Consider the following 21,747-nt stretch of genomic DNA (forward strand, 5'->3'; position numbering starts at 1 on the left):
CCACTACTATGCTGGAGCCTCCACATTTATTTATTGACAAATAAAATTTGCAGAGTTTTGCAAAATTTTAAAATGTGTGCAGAAATTTTTTTTTGCACAGAATTTCCTCAGAAGTATAAGTTTGAGGGGAAACTGCTGTTACAGTGGCAAAGATAACTACTGTATCATGGTGCAATTAAAAAGTGCTTAAGTGAAGACCTCCGTAGATAAGAATTCACCTATGCCATATAGAAAACTATCACTTCCTTAGTCTAAGAAGGGATGCTTCTTTCATATGTAGTCTGAAATTTCTTTTGCCTTTCCTCTCACACCATTTATTACACTGCAAGCTCTCATCCAATCCACTACATCTCTTAGATCTTCTCTCACCATTACCTTGCAAGTTTCTCTCTTTCATTTAACATGCAGCATTATTTCCCCCTAGATGTACTGTATAATACTAGCTTCTTTTTTTCCAGGTTGATTCTCATGTGTCCGGACCTTATTTCTCATGTAATTTGCATCATTGCTCAGCTCTCAATGTTCTTCACACCTCCCAACTTAACAGTATATATTTAATATACTGCTTGCCCTTTTTTCCATATTGTTAAAGACTTTGTCCCTATTTATTAAATGGAATTTCTTTACTTAAAAAGTACCTTATGCCATTGGGATCTTAGTTATGAAAAGAACCTCTTAGTTGGCTTGTTACTACACAGTCCCTATATGGGCATAAGTAAAACCACAGAATTGATATAAATGGAAAATACCTGGAATGTAAGAGAATGATAAGATTTATAGGGTTCTAGAGGAGTTTGGGATTTGATTTGAAAATTTTAATATGTGCTTTGGGGACAAAAGACAATTTCTTGCTCATGCAAGGTTTGATCAAGCAGTCAAAACCCATATTTTACGTGTGGTGTTGTTGGAATGAATTAATGTGCTTAATATTGGTGCTTTCATCTAAAATAGAAGAAAAATGGTAACATGGTATAAAAACAATAGAATACATATACTGTAGTCATTTCTCTTTACAGTATAAGGATTATTCCAAGAATAATTTATTGGAATAGGTAGAGGCAAAAATGAAAACATTGAAAATAAGTTTGGGATTAGCAAGTGTTCTAGGCGTTTTGTCTGTATCTTTAAAAAAAACCAAACATCGTAAGTACAACAAAACCAGTACAAAATAATTTATGGGTAGAGCTGAATGCACCATATATTTAGGCTGCCTAATACTTTCATTATAAAAGATTTTTGCAACCCAGTTTCTGAGAAGCTCTAACTTCATTGTTTGTTTGCTGTAGGCCTCTGAAATTTGTTGGGAGCTGGGAAGAGAAAACCTTCTGGTTAGAAAAGTGCTGTTCTTTGTCTTTTTAGGTTTTGCTCTGAGAAACTTTTGAAAATCGCCTTTTCCCTTTTGTCACTTGCATTGCTCAGGAAAATTATAGGAACATGCCAAAATGACTGAATACGTGAACATTTTAAGTCTGGGCCCATACTGCTGCCAACGCAGAAACAGCACACACGGTGCTGGAAATGCCTGGGAGCTGCCAGAACAGTAATAGCAGGGGAGCTGATGGGAAAGAGCCAGGTCAAGCTGCCCCAAATATCCTGGACCAGCACCTGGTCCCAGCAACCCATGCCCTCTCTCCTAGGGGTCATGGCCAGGAGCTCTCCACTCCCAGGGAGGAGAGCGATAACTGGGTTAGTCTTCCTTCCCCGGACCCAAAAAGTAGTACCAGCAGTGCATCATCTTCAATGAGATAACTACCGTCTCCTGCTGCCAGCTAATGTATCTTGCTCAAGCAGCAGAAACCTGGGCTATGGTGGTTAAGTTTCAGTATTTAAACCATTATGGTGCATGGATTTGAGCATTGTTACAGTTGTATGTAGCAAAATATTGGTTCTACCTTTTTTCTCCCATAAAAAAACCTAGGAAATTACAAGCACAAAAAACTTTGAAAGAACACGATTTAGGTTGCAAAGTCAAGCACTCAAAGGTAAAATAATGCCAGATGGAACACTTGCAACCATTCATTCTGCCCTCTTGTGCATCTGCACTATCATATAATCTTTAATTACATGATCATATGCTGTGTTTTCCACAAGCCCCTGACTTGCTCAGTGCACACGGTGGACATAAAATAGGTCTGTTGGTGGAGAAATAACAGAACAACAGCCATTTCTTGGCAAATTAGGAAAATGTTTGCTCTTACCATTTAGCTGCTCAAGTCATGAACCTACCTCAGATTTAACAAATATTTAATTTCTAGTTAACTTACAAGAAGTGTCATATTGTGATACTGAAAGAATGTCTGGCGAAATTATTTGCAGTTAACTTTGGCAGTCTCAGAATTGCTGTACGTGAAGATTGGTAAGAAACCACTGGCTTGCTTATGCTGAGTTGATGCTGTGTGGTTATGAGCAGCATACTGTTCATAATAAGAAAACTGATTGTGGTTTGTTTTGTCTCAAAGTACTTCTCTCTGCAAGCTTTTCTTTTATAACCTTCTTTACATTCAACACAAATGTACATTTACATTAGAAATTGGGAAGGGAGGGAGAAAAGCCCAAAGTATTTACCTCAGAACCACGTCAAGTAAGTGTGTGTGTAATTTTGTCAACTCATCTTTTATATTATATTTAAGACCTTGTGACTTCCTTTACCCTAGGAATGTTTTGCTCAATCAGATGTGCCTGAGTATCAACTCACTCGGGGCTTGTTACATTTCAGTGGTGTGAGAGGTGTTAGTAGGGCCCCCTGCATTTGGCATGAATGTATTTTGAGATGAGAAAAGATCTATTAAAAGTGTAGCTAAGTCCTGTTGCCACTGGCGCGAGGGCAGCTGGTACATTACTCAACCCAAAGTCTAACACCCCCTGGGAAAATTGCTGCTAGTAAATAGCCTCACACTGAAATAAAGCTTTGTCACACCTTTCTGCGCTGCCGCTAGACAGCGAAAGGACGTGTTTCTCTTTCTCTTAACCAGGTTGTTCATGTACGTGCAGGCAAATTATGAGTTGACTCCAGAGACATGGCCATCATACCACACGCTTGAAAATACTTGGTGTGCCTGGGGAACAATCTGGTAGTTCACATATGTTTGGAGAACACGTCAGGGAGACCTGGTTTCAGAATTTGAAAGTCTGGCAAAAGTGCTCAGGCCCAGATTCCAAGCTGGTGAAGAAAGTGGTGAAAGAGAAGACTATTCTTCAGAAGACTAAAACTTCTTTAGTAGTTGCTTAAAAATGTGTTGGAAACAAGTCAGTCACTGACGGATCGGAGAAGCTAATTTCCCATCAACCCATAGATTTAAGAGAGCTAAAGAAGGTCTAGGAAACTATAGACAGTATTTTGCAGTGTTGCAGCTATGCTGGTCCCAAGATGTTAGAGAGGCAAGGTGGATGTTTTAATACCTTTTGTTGGACCAGCATCTGTTGGTGAAACAGACAGCTTTTGAGCCACACAGAGCTTGCCATTTCTGTGGTGAGGAAACAAGATAATTGTTTGCAGCAATGTTAGGGGGGTTAGCCACTTGAATGGGTGAATGCGAGCAGAGAACCCTAACATGGACAATGAAGACAGTAGGCACTCCTTAATAGGGATAACAGTTGGTGACTGGTGTAGGATTGATTTGAGAACTAAATGAGTTTACTTTCAGTGACTTAAAAATAAAGGATAAAAGTAGGTCAGTGAGAGGATGAGTAGAGAATGTGAGGGCTTCTGGCTGGCGGGGAACAGAAGGTTACTATCACAGTAATACAAAAGCCCTGCATCTCCCAAAGTGCAGAAAATGATTGTATTTCACACACTGCATCAGGGATGATTTCATGAGTTGCCAGAAACAATAAGCAGAGAGTTAGCCCAGAAACACCTCCCAGGAACTCAGCACATTCATGAAAGAGGAAATCATAGAAACATTAATGGCAGTTGAGAACATCACCGGTGACTGAACCCATCCTTTCTGGGTTTTGAGAATAGAGAACACTGAGACCATAAAAGATTGTCAACGTCTCCTTTGAAAAGGGAAATCTACCGCCCACCCTAAAACATGTAACAGGACTAAAGAAATTATTGTTTGAAGCCCTTACAACTAGCCGCTCTTCTCTAAGAAAGCTAAACAAGAAGATCTATTAAAAATTACTGACAGGGGATATAGCCAATCAAGTCCTGAGGTTTAGATACAAGCATAGCCAAGGACAAATGGGGATAGATACTCAGGTAGTGTAAATCATGATAGCTCCAAAGAGATCAGTGGATCTATGATAACTTACATCAGAATTCTTTGAGGAGGGCCAACAAACATGTGGACAAGTGTGATCCAGTGGCTATAGTGTGCTTGGACTTTCAGAAAGCCTTTCACAAAGTCCCTCACCAAAGGCTCTTAAGCAAAGTAAGCTGTCATGGAATTAGAGGTAAGGTCCTCTCATTGATCAGCAACTGGTTAAAAGACCAGAAACAAAGGGTAGGAATAAATGGTCAGTTTTCAGAAAGGAGAGAGGTAAATAGTCGTGTCCCCCAGAGGCTGTTCAACATATTCATAAATGATCTGGAAAAAGGGGTAAATAGTGAGATGGCAAAATTTGCAGACAATACACAATTACTCAAGGTAGTTAAGTCCAAAGCAGTCTGCAAAGAACTACAAAGGGCTCTCACAAAATGGGGTGACTGCGCCACAAAATGGCAGATGAAATTCAAAGTTGATAAAGGCAAAGTAATGCAACTTGGAAAACATAATCCCAAGTGTACATACAAAATGATGGGTTCTAAATTAGCTGTTACTACTCAAGAAAGAGATCTTGGAGTTATTGTGGATAGTTCTCTGAAAACATCTGCTCAGTGTACAGCAGCAGTCAAAAAAGCTAACAGAATGTCAGGAAACATTAGGAAAGTCATAGATAGTAAGACAGAAAAGATCATAAGGCCACTATATAAATCCCACATGCCCACATCTTGAATACTGTGTGCAGTTCTATTTGCCCCATCTCAAAAATGATATATTTAGAATTGGAAAAGGTTCAGAGAAGGACAACAGAAATTATTAGGGTGTAACCATGCCTTCTTGGGCCACAACTGAGAATGCCAAATTCAGGACAAACTGCTGAGAAATAGGGCAGATAGACCCCAAGATTGATGGCTAATCCCCCATAGGATATACCAAACCGGCAACAAAAGTAAACTTCTGTTTCACCACACTGGCTAACAAGAAGTCATAAAAACAGTTTCCTTAGACATCCCAGTCCTTGTATTACCACCGAAAAAAACTAGACTTAGAGATGAGTGGTTCTTTAAAACCAATCTCTTCAAATAATAGGTTCTTCTGATCCCAAAGGACCAGCCACATACCCAGGTCAATATATAACTTAGATCTTACCCAAAAATCACGCCGATGCTAATCCTTTAGTATCTAAAATCTAAAGGTTTATTCATAAAAAGAAAGAAAGAAAAAGGTGAAAGTTAAAATTGTTTAAAGGAGTCAAATACATACAGTAAAGTGCATCTGGATGGGTATAAACACAAACTTAAGACTCGTGGTGGAATTAATGCTTCATGGACTGAAAAAATGGCTGACGCTGTGAGGTGCAGAGTCCCCTTAACTCTCATTGGCATCAAACAAGGGATAAAACTTATTCAGTTTTTATGTGTATATCAAGTTAGGAAGTGTTTTGTGTAAAGATGGTTCTTTCTTGCAATTCTGAACTGTTTGCCTTTTCCTTCTCCAGCGCGCTCTATTTGCACTACTTGTTCCATAAGGGAACCTTTTAGAAATCAAAGCTGTTGGTTACCTATTTTCCTCTTCACTTCTTTTAAGGTCTGATCATGCTTGCTTGTCAAATTTAATTCTGAAACAATTATTGAGCATTGTAAATAGCTCTGAGTGAAATACCTTGAGGTTAGAGGTTCACTTTAAAATAAAAGTGGCGAGCTGGAAACTAGTTCTATTGTTGTGGTGACAATTTCTAGTATTTAAGGAAAAATCCTCTAGGCACACAATAGCTTGTCTATACAGTGGGATTTCTTGTGCATTAACATGTTGTGCATTAATTGGTCTGTGTAGATCCTGCTGGTATGCTGTAAAAAACCACAAGAGAACCTTTAGTATGTACCAGCAGGGTCTACATGGACCAGTGAATGAGAAATATGTTAGTGCGCTTTAGAAATCACACCCTGTTAGTAAACTACATGAGACAAGCCCAAATATACCTGCTCAGTTCCCAGTGGAGCAGAAATTGGGATTTTTAAAATGTTGAAGATAATCTCTTCTTTAAATATTAATTTTATTGTGTTGGTGCCTAAAGGCCAACTGGGACCAAGTCCCTATTATGCTAGTTATTGTATAAGTAATATAAAGTCCCTGTTCTGAAGAGCATACATAGTCTAACTAGACAAGACAGACGAAGAGTGGGGGAAAGGGATACAATATGCAAACCATCGATGTTTGTTTATAAATGTCATGTTACGGCCATGACTTGTTTTTAAACAATTCTTTGGGTGGGGTCTTGATTGTGAGGGCTTAGTTAATGGAAAGGCAAAGGGAGGGGGGGAAATGGGGAGGAGAGAGGGAAGGAGGCTGAGCACAAATGGCAGTGCAGTTGAAGCTGAGGTGAAGACACTGTGGGAGAACGTTGGAGCAACAGCTAGTCAGCACAGGGGAGAGACTGTACAGAATAAAAATTGTAGAAAGCACCTTAATACATCATCCGTGTCCAGGGGTCCCTGCTGCTTCTGTGCCAGCTCCTCCAGGGAGTTTCTTTGTCCTGGGGAGGGATTGGCATTTTTCTGGAATTGTTCTTTTGCATCCTCAGCCCACGTGGCTAGGGGTTGGGCTATGTGCCACATGGGTCCTAGTTATGCCTTTGGAGGGAGGTGGAGGGGACCACCCCTGCATAGTTCTGCCAGGTGGGAGTTCAGCTTTCCGTGTCTGCCCTACATCAATTAATGATGATTCGGCCGTCTGTCTCTGCCTGGGCTAAATGTTATCCCAGCCACTTGAAACAGTTGAGTGCTGCAGGCAGTAGAATAGAACCCAGAGTTCAGATCTTGGCAGGTAGAGGAAAAGGAACTGAAGGAAAAATTAACTTAAAATATAAAGAGAGCTTGAGATTTTCCTTTTTTATTATAATGCTTCATATGATAGATAAATGTTCAAATAAACATCTGTGTTTAAATGTATCCACAATATTCCCTTTGGGTTCAGTTGGAGCCTCATGTGTACACCCAGTAGCAAAGTCCTACCCTAAATGTTCCTGCTATTTAGTCCCTTTGGTCTAGAGATGCATTTTTCCTTTATCATTTTACAAGTAAATTTTGAAGATTAATTTAAAAGTTGATTTTACAAATTATTTATTACTAGGCAAACTTTGGACCAGAAGTATGAAGGTTGCTTACAATATACTGCATAAATTAGGCACGAAACAAGAACCAATGGTGCGACCTGGAGACAGGGTAAGTATCTCAATGGTTTATTAACAGACATTAAATACACTCTGAGAAGATGTGAATGTGGATTTGGAGGGCACATAGATAAGTGATAAAATCAAATGTGGAGAAAATCTGTTGCTTTTTATCCATAGAGGGACTGGCCGTTTGTGTGGTGGTTTATATCTGCTTTGCTACTCACTTGAGTTTGTTGCAAAATCAGCAATAAGCTTTCCCATGAAAAAAAATATATTTTTTTTGATGAAAGAAAGAACAACTGGTCTTGTTTGCAAAGATTTCTGCATACAAAGAGCATGGAGGATAATAGACCATGGTGTCATGTTGGTAAAACGTATTTAATATAATGACTTTGTGGCTGCTGAGATGGTGGATGCAAAAGAGGCATTGCTTAAGATGAGATGAAAATGTGAGCATCCTTTGGCAGAACTGGACACACATATAATTCTTAGACCATTATAAGTGTGAGCTTGCTTCCTGAGCAACAATCAGAGTTTTGAATGTGGGACTGGGATTAAGTACTTCCATGATCTAATGCTGCCACTGCCTTATTTGGCATAGATTTGGACAAGTCATTTAATCTCTTCTGCCCCTGTACAACTGAGAAGCTGCCAAGGCTTATATGTATTGACTTCCTGAAACATAAACAACCCCAAGCAAACATTCCTGTCCCCAACCTCTGCCCAATTGTCAAGTTGTCCAAGTGGTTGGGACAGAAACTGAACTGAATGCCCATTATAGCTGAGCATGCTCAATGCTTGAGAGAACGGATGATTAGCTAAGCTGACCTGTCCATGTCACTTAGAGGATCCTCCAGTGTTGTCTTTGGGGTTGGGAAGAGAGCAGAGTGGGCTTCTGTATTTTGACACTTAGTGTTAAACATGGTGGTTCCCATCTGTCTCTGTCCTCTGTAAAAGAAAGATAGTAATATCAGCCCTAGTTCCTCACAGAGTTCTGAAGACTAATTCTTCTATGAAGATGTAAAGTTTGGAAGTCCTTTCCTTTCTGGTGTACTAAGTAACTTCACTCATTCAAGTCTATCCTCAAAAAACCGTTATCCATAAAGCCTTCCAGAACTTACCTCTGTATAATTACCTCAGGGTATGTCTACACAGCAACTAGACACCCACAGCTGGTCCGTGCCAGCTGACTCAGGCTCACAGGGCTTGGGCTGTGGGGTTGTTTCATTGCTGTGTAGACTTCTGGGCTTGGGCTGGAGCCTGTGCTCTGGGACCCTACAAGGTGGACCCAGCAATGAAATAGGACAGGCCAGCCGTGGGTGTCTAGTGGCTGTGTAAACATACCCTCAGGAGCCTCAAATTCACACCTTTTCCCCCTTGTACTGTATGCAATAAATGTATAGTTGTATGCAGTATGTTCCTTAGGGCAGGGACTGTTTAACCTCTGTAAAATGAGCATGGTTAATGTTTTCCAAATAAAAGAATTTTCAGAAATATTTCCTAAATTTCTTTTAGAAATAAAACATAAAGAAGCAAACTAAAGAATCTTTTTAAACTGATGTTTAAACAAAATCTCTTTCTACAGTGGCAGTTAGCCAGTACTAATCAACAGAATCTTTTCTTTCTCTTTGATTTACAACAGAGTCTAAGCAACAGTAGGACAAACAAATTGTTGATTCTCATTAAATTTACTTGCACAAAGAATCCTTTGAAAGGAGGAATGTTCAGATACACCGTATCCGTATATCTTGTATTTACTGCCTGTCTCCTTGTAGTAAATTACTGCACAGTGATCCCTAAGATTTCCTAACCCTAAAAAGGATTTGTTGGTGATTCAGACCTAAAGCTGAAACTCTAGCAAGAGTAAGACAAGTAAAATCTTCCCTTTGTTCAAATCAATTGAAGTTCTTATTCTAAAATAACTCTCTGTAGATTACAGTGAAGCTAGATGTTTATAGCTGAGTGGTGAAGGCATATACTTTGCATTGTATAATATCTTACCCAACATCTTTTGTAATTTAAAGTAATTTCAAATTGAAGATGAGTTGCTCCTGTACTCCTCATGTTCTGAGCAGATATTCTGTTCACTTTCCCCATTGCAGTGCCATAAAAGATTTTTTAACTTCTTTGAAAATAGGAGTTCGCATCATATGGCAATAGAGGAGTGCTTTATAGCACTAAATTAAATACAGGTGGACATTGGCAATCTTTTCTAAATGAAAATGAAACTGTTTCCTTATGGACACGATATGGAATACTCCGAAATGCCTTTTCCTTAAAGTCTGACCTCATGCTACTCATACCCCGTGTCTGTGTTGAACAAAAATGAAGCATGGTTCTATGAAATATCTACTGTCTCTACATATTTCCCTCTGGCTAGATACACTTCCATATGTTTTGTTTTCCTCCTTTTTAATTTTTACAGGTTTGTTAGTGATTAGTGTCTGAGATATTCAAAAGCACCTAAGTCACTTAAGTGCCCAATACGCCCCTAACTCCCTTAAGTGCCTTTAAAAATACTAGCCAGAATCTATTCTGACATATTTGCTAACTGTCCCAGCTGACCTACTCCCAGGGACTGGGCACCACTTTACTGGAATAAAACAACACAAAACCCTACATCTAAACTACTTAACAAAAAGGAGTTGCATCTGTCTTCCACTCCTTCATGAGAAGGCTGTCTCTTTAGACTGTCAGTTCTTTAGGACAGGGGCTATTTTATAGGTTGTAAAGGAGCCTATAAAAATACTTTGTCCAAAATGTAAGCTTTGTGCTCTCCAACGCGCACTCGAAAGTTTTACTGCTGAGTGTGAAGCAGCTCGAATGAGAATCAGCGCCTCCAAATCAGAGGCCATGGTCCTCTCCCGGAAGAAAGTGGACTTCTCTCTCCTGATGAGGGTAGCAGGTTGCCATTAGTGAAAGAGTTCAAGTATCTAGGGGTCTTGTTCACAAGTGATGGGAAGCAGGAGCAGGAAATCTCCTGGTGGATTGGGGCAGCGGCAGCAGTGATTCAGGCACTGTACCAATCCATGGTGGTGAAGCGAGTGCTGAGTTGTCGGACAAAACTCTCGGTTTATAGGTCGCTATATGTCCCCATCCTCGCCTATTGTCATGAACTTTGGGTAATGACTGAAAGGATGAGATTGTGGGTACAAGAGGACCAAATGAGATTTCTTTGCAGAGTGGCTGGGCTTACTCTCCGAGACAGGTGAGGAGCTGGGAGGGCCTCAGAGTAGAGCCGCTATTCCTCCAGATCAAGAGGAGCCAGTTGAGGTGGTTCGGGCACCTGATAAGGATGCCCTCTGGGAGGCTTCTGTTGGAACTCTACCGGGCACGTACCACTGGGTGAAGGCCCCGAGGCAAACCCAGGACATGCTGAAGGGATTATATCTCCTGGCTGGCCTGGGAACACTAGGGAGAAGCTGGAACCTCTTGTGGAGGAAAAGGAGATCTGGTCCTCACCAAAAAAAGTGGCATAAAGGAGGAAGAAGAAGAAAGTGGAAGCTATATGCCAACTGTTTTTTCAAAACACAAGAGCAATGGAAATGCATCAAGTAATTTTTTCCCCAAAGATTAAGGGCGTCCTAACATTCCCCTGCAGTTATTACTGCAATGTTCATCTTGCACTGAACAAGAACTTCAAAATGAAATTGACTAGTCTGTTTGTTAGTTGTTGGGAAAAATAAAACATGGGGAAGACTACAAATAATGAAGTAAGTTAATAGAAAAAAATTCCTGTCCAAAATAAACTAAGAAAAGGTGATGTTTGCAATATGTTAGGTTAATGAAACTTGTTTCATAAATTATAACAGTAATTGTCTAGTATAAAGTATAAAGTAGCCTCAAAACAAAAGAGCATTCGGGTGATTCCATATGGCATCTGATCTTTCCTTGAAGTTCTCTTGTTCCAGTAAGCCTTGGCCCTAAACTTGCTTAGTTTGAGGAATCTGAGTAGGGTAGAAAGAACAGGAGTACTTTGTGGCACCTTAGAGACTAACAAATGTAGAGACTGAGGTGCCACAAATACTCCTGTTCTTTTTGTGGTTACTGACTAACACGGCTGCAACTCTGAAACCTGAGTAGGGTAGGAATTTCAGGCTGCTACCTTCATCGTAGTATTTATTGTTCCTGCATTGGCCTTATAGAGCATAGGTGAAACCTCTTCATCAAAGTTGCAGGAGGCTTTAGTTGTTGCAGGCGGACAAAACAGAAGGCTGAGAATAGTTGGCACAATGGTACGCTATGTTTGGTTACTCTGGATGGGCATAAACCCATTTCTGTTTTCAGTAGCCTAATTTAATGTTTTTAGGATGTAAAACTTTCTATTTAAAATTACATTAATCGTATTTGCTCCAAAGTTGAACCTCAATCACGTCATTGCTCAGATGAAACTTGCTGGCAATTTAAAATGCAGCGTGTAAGTAAGTGCAAGTTCCTAAGTGGAGATGCTCACGAAAAGGAACGTGTATAAGAGAGAACAAACTCCTTCTCACTCATCATTCAGCTCTTAAATGTTCAAAAGTTGTACCTACATATAAGTCGGGAAAAGTTTAGGTGGAACACTGTAAAGTTCATTATATCAGAGCTGTTTTTAAATATTAATAGCTTTTCAAAGGGAATGTGGAAGCTGTTTTTAATGTACAGTATACTGTAACAGATTTTTGACAATGTAAATTTTAACATGTCTCTCTCTGTTTCAGGTAGCACTCGTTTTTCCTAACAATGATCCTGCTGCTTTTATGGTAGCATTTTATGGCTGCCTACTGGCGGAAGTTGTCCCTGTCCCTATTGAAGTGCCACTTACCAGAAAGGTAAGGAACTACATTTCTCCTCCACAGTGCATTTTGAAAGTTTAATATCTGAATGAATCACCACTGAGCACAGCTTTGTGTAAATTTTTTTTGTGGTGAGTGGTTCTGCGTCTAAGGACAGAAAGGATAATACTGTACTATAGGTTATGTATGGCTTCTCCATTTTAGTAAAGTAGTTACTTCTAATTGCAAAAAATATGGGCCTTGTCTACACTAGGAAAAATTTGCACAAAGTTAGTGTCACAGGGTAACTGGTTTCTATGAGTGTCTGAGCCCTGCTCCCCTAGACTGGAGCAGGTGAACCTCACCCAGCTAATTAAAGAGGGTTGGGCTACACCTGGGCCTATAAAGGGCTGGTAATAAACAGCTGGGAAGAGGAAGGACTGAGACAGGCTGATCCCTGGGAGCAAAGCCACGCTGGAGTGGAGCTAACTCCTGTGGAGGGTCCCTGGAGCAAAGGGGCCAAGTGCTCCAGGAAGCAACCCTGCAGCTGCAGCTCCAAGAGGGGAGGAGACCTGGCACAGGGGAGGAAGTTCCAAGCAACTAGAGCACCAGAGACCCCTGGGAGGATAGGCCCTGAAGCCTGAGGCCAAGTATTGAAGACCAAGCTCTGTTTGTTTGTTAATTTTTGTTATAAAAATAAACCTCATTGACTGATACTGGGTGTGGCAGCAAATGATTGGAGCTGGGGAGCTGTGGCAGCCCCCAGTGACAATTAGTTCCACCAAAGTTAGCAAGCCTGGAAACCCTAATATATCTGCCATGATTTCTTTAGGCACTGTGTTAGCTAACCAGGTTTTAGAGCAGGTCTAATCAAGACAGTACTTAAAGTGTTAGTGTCAGCCATTGTCTTATCCATGCTAGGGCGTCTCATGTTGTTGGAATTGAACCAGTCTCAACAATTGTGCTACGTTTCACTTGTGTAGATCAAGCCTTAGAGCATTTGTTCTTGATCAACTCTCAGTGTTGCTAACACTAAGAATTTATCATATGATGTTGGTTCCATTAAATTGGCTGTCATGTTCCTAGTGCACAGGTATTACAATCTTAGCAAAAAGGCGTAGAACAGAATGGACACAAAGACTCAACTGTCCATTCCCTGCTTGAGGTGGTGCCGGCATCCTGGGGACTCAAGGCACCATTGGTGGGTAGTGTAGGGAAGCTTATGCTAGGACTGCTCAGGCTGTATCTTTGTTGAAACCATCTGTCATCAGGGCTGTCCATATGGAAAGGTTCACCAGTTCCTTTAAACAACAAAGCAGACCAAGCTAAATAGATCTTTCAAAAGAGGGAATGTAATCTTCATTAACAGAACTATTCAGCCACTTCCAGGAATGAGGCTAGGGAAAAATACTTGTAAAAAAAATCTTTGAGACTTTTCTTTGAAATGCTCCAGTGCCTCAATGTTTTGGAGCAAAAACATGAAATTTGGTAGGGGGGTAGTGGGAGGTGGCCTTTGTCTGTGATCGTTATCCCTGTAAAAATCTGCCCAAATTCGGCCAAGTTCTGTATGTTCCCTGAAAAAAAATCACAGTTCACACACGTTCAGTAGAGACTTGCTAGAATTAACAGCTAAAATCTCTGAAGATTCTGTCTGCGCTGAGCATGTTCAACCCTCTCACAGCTCCTGATGCTGCCTGGACTGTAGAGGCACCATCCCCACAAAGTAACTGAACATGCTCCAGCCCAGAGCTATGGGGGTCCCAACAGGACTTGCCCCATAATGGCTGTTCCTAACTTGTCAGGATGGAACCAGGCCTTGGAACTGACAGCAGGGAGCCAGTATCTCCTGTGCTGTCAATTACCTTTCCCCTCACAGCTGGAACCCATGCAGTGTGGAGAAGGAAGCCATCTAATACGAATGCAGAGGGGAGAAAAGCTGGAGGGGGAAGGAGGGAAAGGACTATATTGTGACAAAGAGTCTGATGAAATTGTTACTGGCAGGTGGGGAGGGAAATTATGACTGAGAGCAGGACAGAGAGAAACTGGCATTGGTGTGGAGTGGGAGAGCTTGGGACTAGGACAGCAAGCCTGGAGGAGAGTACAACTGGCTGGCAAGGAGACTGGGATGAGAAGCCTAAGGAATCAAGAGTGGTACTGGGATGAAGAGCCAGGGGTAAGAAAAAGTCGGGAAAAGGATAAGTAAGAGGATGAGGCAAAAGGAGTCAGACTTCAGGAAAATGGACAGAAGAGTCTGTGCCCACTCGAGCATACTCCCTCCAGAGCCTGGAATGGACCCCAAGATCCCTGAGTGTCAATCACCATTCCTCTGCAATCAGAAAATATCTGTGAAACCCACTGGTAAAGCTTGTCATCCCCCATTGATGGTGGTCCACATAGAAGATAACCTACTATTGCTATCAGTTACTCCATTAGCCCAATTGGCAGAGGTCTTCATGATGTCTCTAAAGGTTCCAACTCCTTTATGAACTACGTAGGTGTCAATATGGTGGCACATGATAGAAATTCTTTTTTTTTTTCAGTTTGTTTTTTATGTGTAATTTCTTATTTTAAAAAAACTCACAATATTAAAAGAACATTATTACGGTTGCAAAGTCAAGCATTCAAGACTCAGAAAATGCCAGATTGCAGCCTGATACCTTGGGATCTGATTTGCAGAACAGGTGACTACTCACAGTTGCCACTGAAATCAATGGGAGCAGAATCTTCAACATATAAAATGCTAAAGTTCTCTGAAAAATCAGGTCCTAGGCTTCCCATATTGGACTCCCAAAATTAGTAGGTACTTTTGACTTTAATCTTTCTGTGCCTCAATTCCCAAAGTTCTGTAAAATGGGTGTAGTGCTATCCCCTCATGGCACAGAGGTTTTGTGAAGCACTCAGATGCTGTGGTGCTCTGTGCTATAGAAAAGCCCATGAGGAAATTAATAATTTTGTTTGCAGAGCAGGGTTTGAATAATGTGCAGTAAACTGGGAGTAGGGCCACACATTGAGCAATGAGGATAAAACAAAATATTGGATTAATACCTCTAACTGAGCACAGTCCATCCTGTGCACTGAATGAGGCAGGGTCCTATGAAAAAGAGTATGTGAACATGTAAATAAAGGCTGTCTCATAATGCATATTCACAAGGGGGACAAATTAAGATTTCACAGGCAACCTTAATTCTGTCATTTCCTAACTTCTGAGTGCTTGACTTTGCAACCTAAATGTTGTTGTTTTTTTAAGTGTGTGTGTGACTATTATGTAGAAAAAGATGAAGGTTTGTGGCTGCTCCATCATTTTTACAGTGGACTTAAGGAAAGATGACTTGGTCCTTATTCTGACTTATTTATTTTCACAAACAAATTTGTGGATCACTTTATCTGTAAAACTGTTCTTGAGAGGAAAGGATAAGGGCTATGAGTTTTGAAAATATATTTTTATAATGGCTTCTGTGGAAGCACAATCTGTGAATTTGCATTGGTTTAATACCAAACAGGAACCTTTTAGGATTACATTAAGTCGTGTGACATAAAATGTATAACTTGGTGTATTGTTTGCCTTTTTGGTCCCTGAAATTGAGATTTTACGTGTGGTAATATAAACAGGACAGCTAGATTATTTAAATTGTAAGAGCCTTCAGCAAATTCCCATAGTAAAATTTACTTTCATGGTAGAGGAAGAAACATATTTGATCAACATAATTTCCAGGGGGGAAAAAGTCCTATTTTGTTGCTCCCTGTATTTTACTTGCCAAGAGTCACGGTTAAGTGTTAATAAAACATAAATCTACTGAATTGGATTTATTTTAAGATGTCTACTGCCACATTCTTCTCTATAGACTGTAAAATCTATTTGTCCAAGTAAATACACCATGTCAAAATAATTCCTTACTTTAATTTGGCTGAGCCCTGTGTGTGTGTGTGTGTGTGTGTTTCTTCAGAAATATTGAATTACTACAACAGTATTTGAGGAGGTGGGGTATAACTCTAAAAAATCAGACTGAATGATCTGTACCTGATAAATGATACTGCACATTCTCACAGCATGTATGACTGCAGATATTTCTACCTTTGTTTATATAGCACAGGAACTAGGGTGGAAGCAATGAAATAAAAATCACGCTTTGTGAACAGTCCCAGAAGGAAAACCTCTACTTGGTCAAACAGTAGCGGCTTTGCTTCTGGCACCAGCTGAAGGATGTGTCATATATGTGTCATCATACAATAGGCTAGGCTGTTCTTTTATGCTTCCTCATTATTTGGTCTCTTCTGTGCGTGCTTCAGTTAACAGTGGCAGTGTGCATTTTGTAGTCTACATGTTCAAAGGAAGATGTGACCCAACTAAAAACAGCAGCTACACTGTAGGTGAACAATGGGTGAGTAGGATGTGTCTGGCAGCTGTGTTAATCTACACACAATACTATACAGCACGTATGTATTAAATTAGTATTTATAGTATTAGGTTTTATCTGGCAACAAATTTGTTCTTGCTGAGAATTTTCCGTTCTTCACAGCATGATTATTGTTGTATAATAAATTTTGCTAGAAATCTTTTGTGGATAAATGTTAGGCAAATACCCATCCCTTCCTACTCCTCTCCCACTTATTCTATCCTGCCTTGTATTTCCAGGATACCCAGAATCATTTGTAAGGTGGCTTAGTGTCTTGGGACAGCTGTCGATCAAATGATCCTCTAGGATGCAATGGACTGAAATTCCGTGCAGCCATTAGCTTGCATTTAGCCTTAGTATACTCTGACATATTCTGTATTTTTTTTTAAACTTTCTTTTAAAATATTCCTTTTAAACTTTTGAGTAGAAGAATCCATGATTAGGAAACTGGAAATGCAGGATCCCTTGAAGTAAAAAAAACAACAAAAACTCCTTGCAGGAGCAATAGTCTGGGGTTGTGAGTTTAGTATGACAATGAACTAAGCAGACAAGTTTTAGTTAGAAGATTTTCATCTTATTTTTCCTTCCACTAACTGTCTGTAGGTGCCATAGACAAGAATTATCCCTATGTAGAGGGCAAACACCAATATACATGTATATTTTTGTATGAGTTACTCATATGTAAAGCTGCGAGTCTTTCACGGAGGTCACAGAAGTAACGGATTCCATGACTTTCCAGGACTTCCGCAGCTGCAGCTGCTGGTGCGGCTGACCCAAAGGCCACCCGAGCAGTTGGGGCAGTCCTGGGGTCAGCAACACTGGCTGCTGCTCTGGCAGCCCCAAGCAACTGATCCCGGGCACTGCCCCGGAGCAGCGGTCTGGAAGCAGCTATGGCACCCCTGCCCAGAGCAGCGGTGGCAGCAGGGCCCTGGGCCGCCCTCACCACCAGGAGCAGCAGCGACCACCAGAGCACTCCCATCCCCCCACCATCCTCCCACAGCACCTAAGATTTAGTTAGGGGTATTTTTAGTAAAAGTCACAGTCAGGTCACTGGCCGTGACTTTTTGATTATTGCCCGTGACTTTTACTAAAAATACTTGTGACTAAATCATAGCCTTACTCATGTGTTATCCATTCTGTTCTTCAGAAAAGTGTCTCTATTGCCAAATGCCCTTATTTGTAATTTTTCAAGCATTGGTAAATAGGTATATACCACTTCGTTATGTGTAGATAGAATATTTCCTATCGCTGAACTTGTCTGGGGTTGGTTGGTTTTGTTCACAAGAAGTAGAAAACTGCACTGTTACTTGATCAAGGATTTCTGACTTTAAAAGTACTGGTTGCCTTGCACCTCACCTCCTGAAAGCAGTGTATGTAATTTAATATCTTTGTATTTTCAACTTTTTTTTTCTGATCTGTCAATTAACATGATTGGGGTGGGGGCGTGTCTTCCTTTAAAGGAAGACATAAAATTGGTCCTCTCCACTTTCTGATACCCATATGTAAAGAGAGCGGGGAGTGAGAGAACTGCTTTAATTTCATTCTGTGAAATTTGCCCTCTCTACACATTCATGGCTAGCCTTAATGACATGCTGTGAATATAGGAACAAAAAGCTCTTATATAAAGCTTCCATGACCCTCTCACCCTGGGCAATAAACCTTATGTACCCAGGTGCACGTAGTTGCATGAGTAGCTGACGCATATGGGAATCTGTTTGTTTTTTCTCAGTTAATAACACTTTCCCATAATTATAACTTGGGAAAGTTTAATGCTAAATGAACTTGCAGAAGAGGCCTGAACTTTCTTCCGGAATAATATATGTGACACAGCACACATTCCAGAAGCAAAAGCTGTTCTTCAGGATCACTTTTTATGAGCTCCAGAGAAGACTGGCCTATCAAGGGTAATCACAGAAGCGGTGTACTTTTAGAGGCAGTGAAATGGTCTCAATCCACCCCTTCAATCTGGAGGTGGATTTATAAACCTCACAAGTAAGCCCTCCCCTACAGTTTTCTAGTTCCTGAAAAAGTCTGAATAATGTCTTCAGGCTGAAATGAGTCACGTTTCCTCTCACCTGCAGTTAGTACCAGTTACATTGATAAATGTGTCAAGTAGCAGAAAACATCTGTAGGCAATCTACATACCGGCCAACATCTTGAGACAAAAACCCAGTAGACTTTACATTTGCATAGAAATATATACATTTTCATTGTGTTGCCTGATGACACAGAAGCTTCCAGCTTCTTCGCAAAGAAACATAAATGCTAATTAATTCTGTGTCCCCAGCCCAACACTAACTAATTCTGCAGCTTCCTTCATCTCTCCAAGCCCCACATCTGCATCTGATATAGAGCACTCTTCTGCAGCTCTTCACTGAGCCCAGGTCCCTTATGCCCCAACTTTGTCTTGCTTTTTTGGTTTTTAAATGTAAGAAATGGCAGACTATGCTATTTCCCCTCCTACAGCTCAGATTTCACGTTTCTTCCCATGATCCATAGCAAAGTAAACTTCCAAAAATAATGGTTGTCCCATTTTCAGTTAGTCTTTTATAGCTGTTCAGGATTTACAAATTTGACATGTTTGCAAATACAGGTAGATTCCTGACACATTACCAATGCGGCAGGTTATTTCTTACTTTCAAAACTGGTGTGGGAAATAGTTTCTGCTCCCTTTTCAGTTCTTAAGGTCTTTGAGATTGTTCTCAAAAGTTGATGATTTTTTTTTTATTCCCTTTTGCTACTAGTTAGAACTAGAAAGAATGAACTCTCAGTGTACCCGCTGGCTGATGTTCTGTATCTGCCATTGTTCATTGGGATAAGTATATGTAGGGTTTGAGCAAGCAATGCACTAGAAGCCAAAATCTGTTTAGTTTGGAAATTATATGCTGTTACTATTACTTAAATACAACACCCCAGAGTATTGATTTATTTTAAATAAATCTTACCTCTGCTGGTTGATGGGTTTCTCTTATATCAGAAAGCCCAACCCTTCATTTTGGGCAGACTGCTTTTTCCTTCCTTCCTTGTTGGATGAATACACAAACGCTTTCACAAGCAGTGTGAAGTTTATTTTTATATATAAATGTTAATCCCAAGGCACTTCACAAACTACATATTTACCGTACCAAGATGCAGCCACATCCGTGGCACCACGAAGTCATGAGACCTCCTTGTCAATTTCCTCCTAGTGATGGCCAAAGTGCCCAACTGTAACACCAGGGAGAGGATGTTGGTCAAGGGGGTGCTCTGTGACTGTGGGGCCTATTTCCCTTACTCTCTCTGTTCATGTCGCTGGGCAGAGTTCCTCTGGCCCGCATCTGTTGGCTCCCTTGACAGCTTTGAGGAGCAGTGGGCGCTGTCTGGGATTCTCTGCTTGGTGTCCCCTTCAGGTTCCCAATTTTTATCCTTTGACCTGCACACCTGTCCCTGTTTTTTTTCTTTTGTTGTCCCCCATATTTATTTGAGTCCCTGGCTCAGTGGCTGGGGGGAGGGGCTTTTAGTCATGGGCGGGCTTGCTCCCACCCATTTCCCGGAACCTAACAGGACCTGTGGGATCTCTCATCCAGAGGACTGACATGAAAGTACATAGTTGTGTACTTTATGTACTGTATGTGTGTATATTATATATACAAATAATATATAAAATGTACAGTGCAGGCATAAAATATATATGTATATACAATTATATAATTATACTTTACATTATTTATATATCTATAATCTTCCTCTGTGTGTGAATTTATAAATATAGTGAAGCAGCAAGAGGAGGACCATTTATCTACAGACGCTGGTGAAAGCCTCCTTATGAAAGGCCTTAGTGAATCTTTAATAGTTTCCCGGAGGAGACAGGGCTTATGGTTTGTTTCATCCAAAAGATTGATACTCTAGGACCACAAAAGTACAGTCACACACTCATCTGCAAAAACCTAATTTTATGTACCTCAACAGGGTAAAAGGCTGAGCTGTGTATTCAAAGAATGAAAGCAGTGACTCCAAAGCACTTCAGACCCGATACTTGGATACCTAAGCCATTCTCTTTACCTCACACCCGTATTTACTGCCATTCTAAATTGTCACTGGTGGAGGTTTCTCTGTTTAAACTAGTGTTATTAGCTAGCAAGCCCTCCCTGTCTCTGCAATCCAGACTGTATCCATTCAGTTTGTAACTGGTCTCCATTGGAATCCTGAGGCTTCTTCCAGCCGCTCAGATTCAACATAATATACTGTGTGTGCTCACTGGTCTGCCGATGAAGCAGGTTAACATAAACTAAGTAAATAGCTGGAGAAAACTCAAGTCACATCTGGCAAAAGTAGTGTTTGTTTCCATAACCCTTTTGCAGGGCAGTAGAGCAATTTGATTTGTTAAGGAATTTCGATGTTACCATCAGACAGAAAATCTTCATGGTTTCTCTTCTCAATACCCTTTCATGTTGTCTAGAGAACCCAATACTATTAAAATAAATGTAGTCTCTTCCTGTAGCTTTCCAGTGCATTATATTTGTTATGAGCAGAATTTGGCAGATTACTTCCTTGTGGTGTGTGTTCACAGGGGTCATTTATGGTGGTGCCATATGATCTGCACTTTATGATCTGTACTGGGTTCTAGTTGGTTTCTGGGTGAAATTCAATGTTTTAATTTTGGTCTGTAAAATCCTAAAAGGCTTGGGACCTAGCTACTTGAGAATTTCCTTGTTCAGTACTATAGTAGTTGAGATCATTTGAAGTGCCTTAGTGTTTAGGCCCCAATTTACCAAACAACCCCTATTGAGCAAATTGGTTAAGCATGTGTTTTTTGGAGTTGAGGCCTTAAATGAGAGGTGTTGCTGGCATAGTGTCTTCAGTGAAAGGTCCCCTACTCAGGCACTCACTCCATTCCTTTGTCTAGCCCATCAAAGCCATTCTGCTGGCTCTCAGGGCATGTAACAAATCTTGTCTCTTTGCTCAAGCTTTTGAGGAGAGGTGAGCAAAAGGAACGTTCTTGCTGTTTAATTTCTGAATGGTAGTCGTAATGAGGCACAGTTCAGTAGCTTTTCTTTTCTTTTTTTTAACTGGTTCATACACCTAGAGCAATATAGGTACACTTTAAAAAAAATCAAAATTAAATACTATATCTTCCAGCAGTCTGCCTGGGTTTTGTCCCCATTCACTAGTTCAACTAAAATTATAGTGGTTACTTGTAAACCACTATAAGTGGAAGGGGTTTTATGACAAGTAGATAG

At 40.5% G+C, this 21,747-nt stretch overlaps 1 protein-coding gene across 6 annotated transcripts in view; it reads left to right on the forward strand.

The window, feature by feature from the left end:
- The window catches only part of DIP2C (disco interacting protein 2 homolog C), a 485,782-nt gene that overhangs the window by 346,082 nt on the left and 117,953 nt on the right, over window positions 1-21,747 (forward strand). For all 6 annotated transcript variants that reach the window (XM_084620447.1, XM_084620449.1, XM_084620450.1 and 3 more), the window contains 2 exons: window positions 7,338-7,429; window positions 12,081-12,191. In XM_084620447.1, the coding sequence (XP_084476573.1) occupies window positions 7,338-7,429; window positions 12,081-12,191 (203 nt within the window). The remainder of the gene's footprint in view (window positions 1-7,337; window positions 7,430-12,080; window positions 12,192-21,747) is intronic.

The sequence above is a fragment of the Lepidochelys olivacea genome, assembly GCF_965140295.1.
Source record: "Lepidochelys olivacea isolate rLepOli2 genome assembly, chromosome: 2".
NCBI classification, from domain to species: Eukaryota; Metazoa; Chordata; order Testudines; family Cheloniidae; genus Lepidochelys; species Lepidochelys olivacea.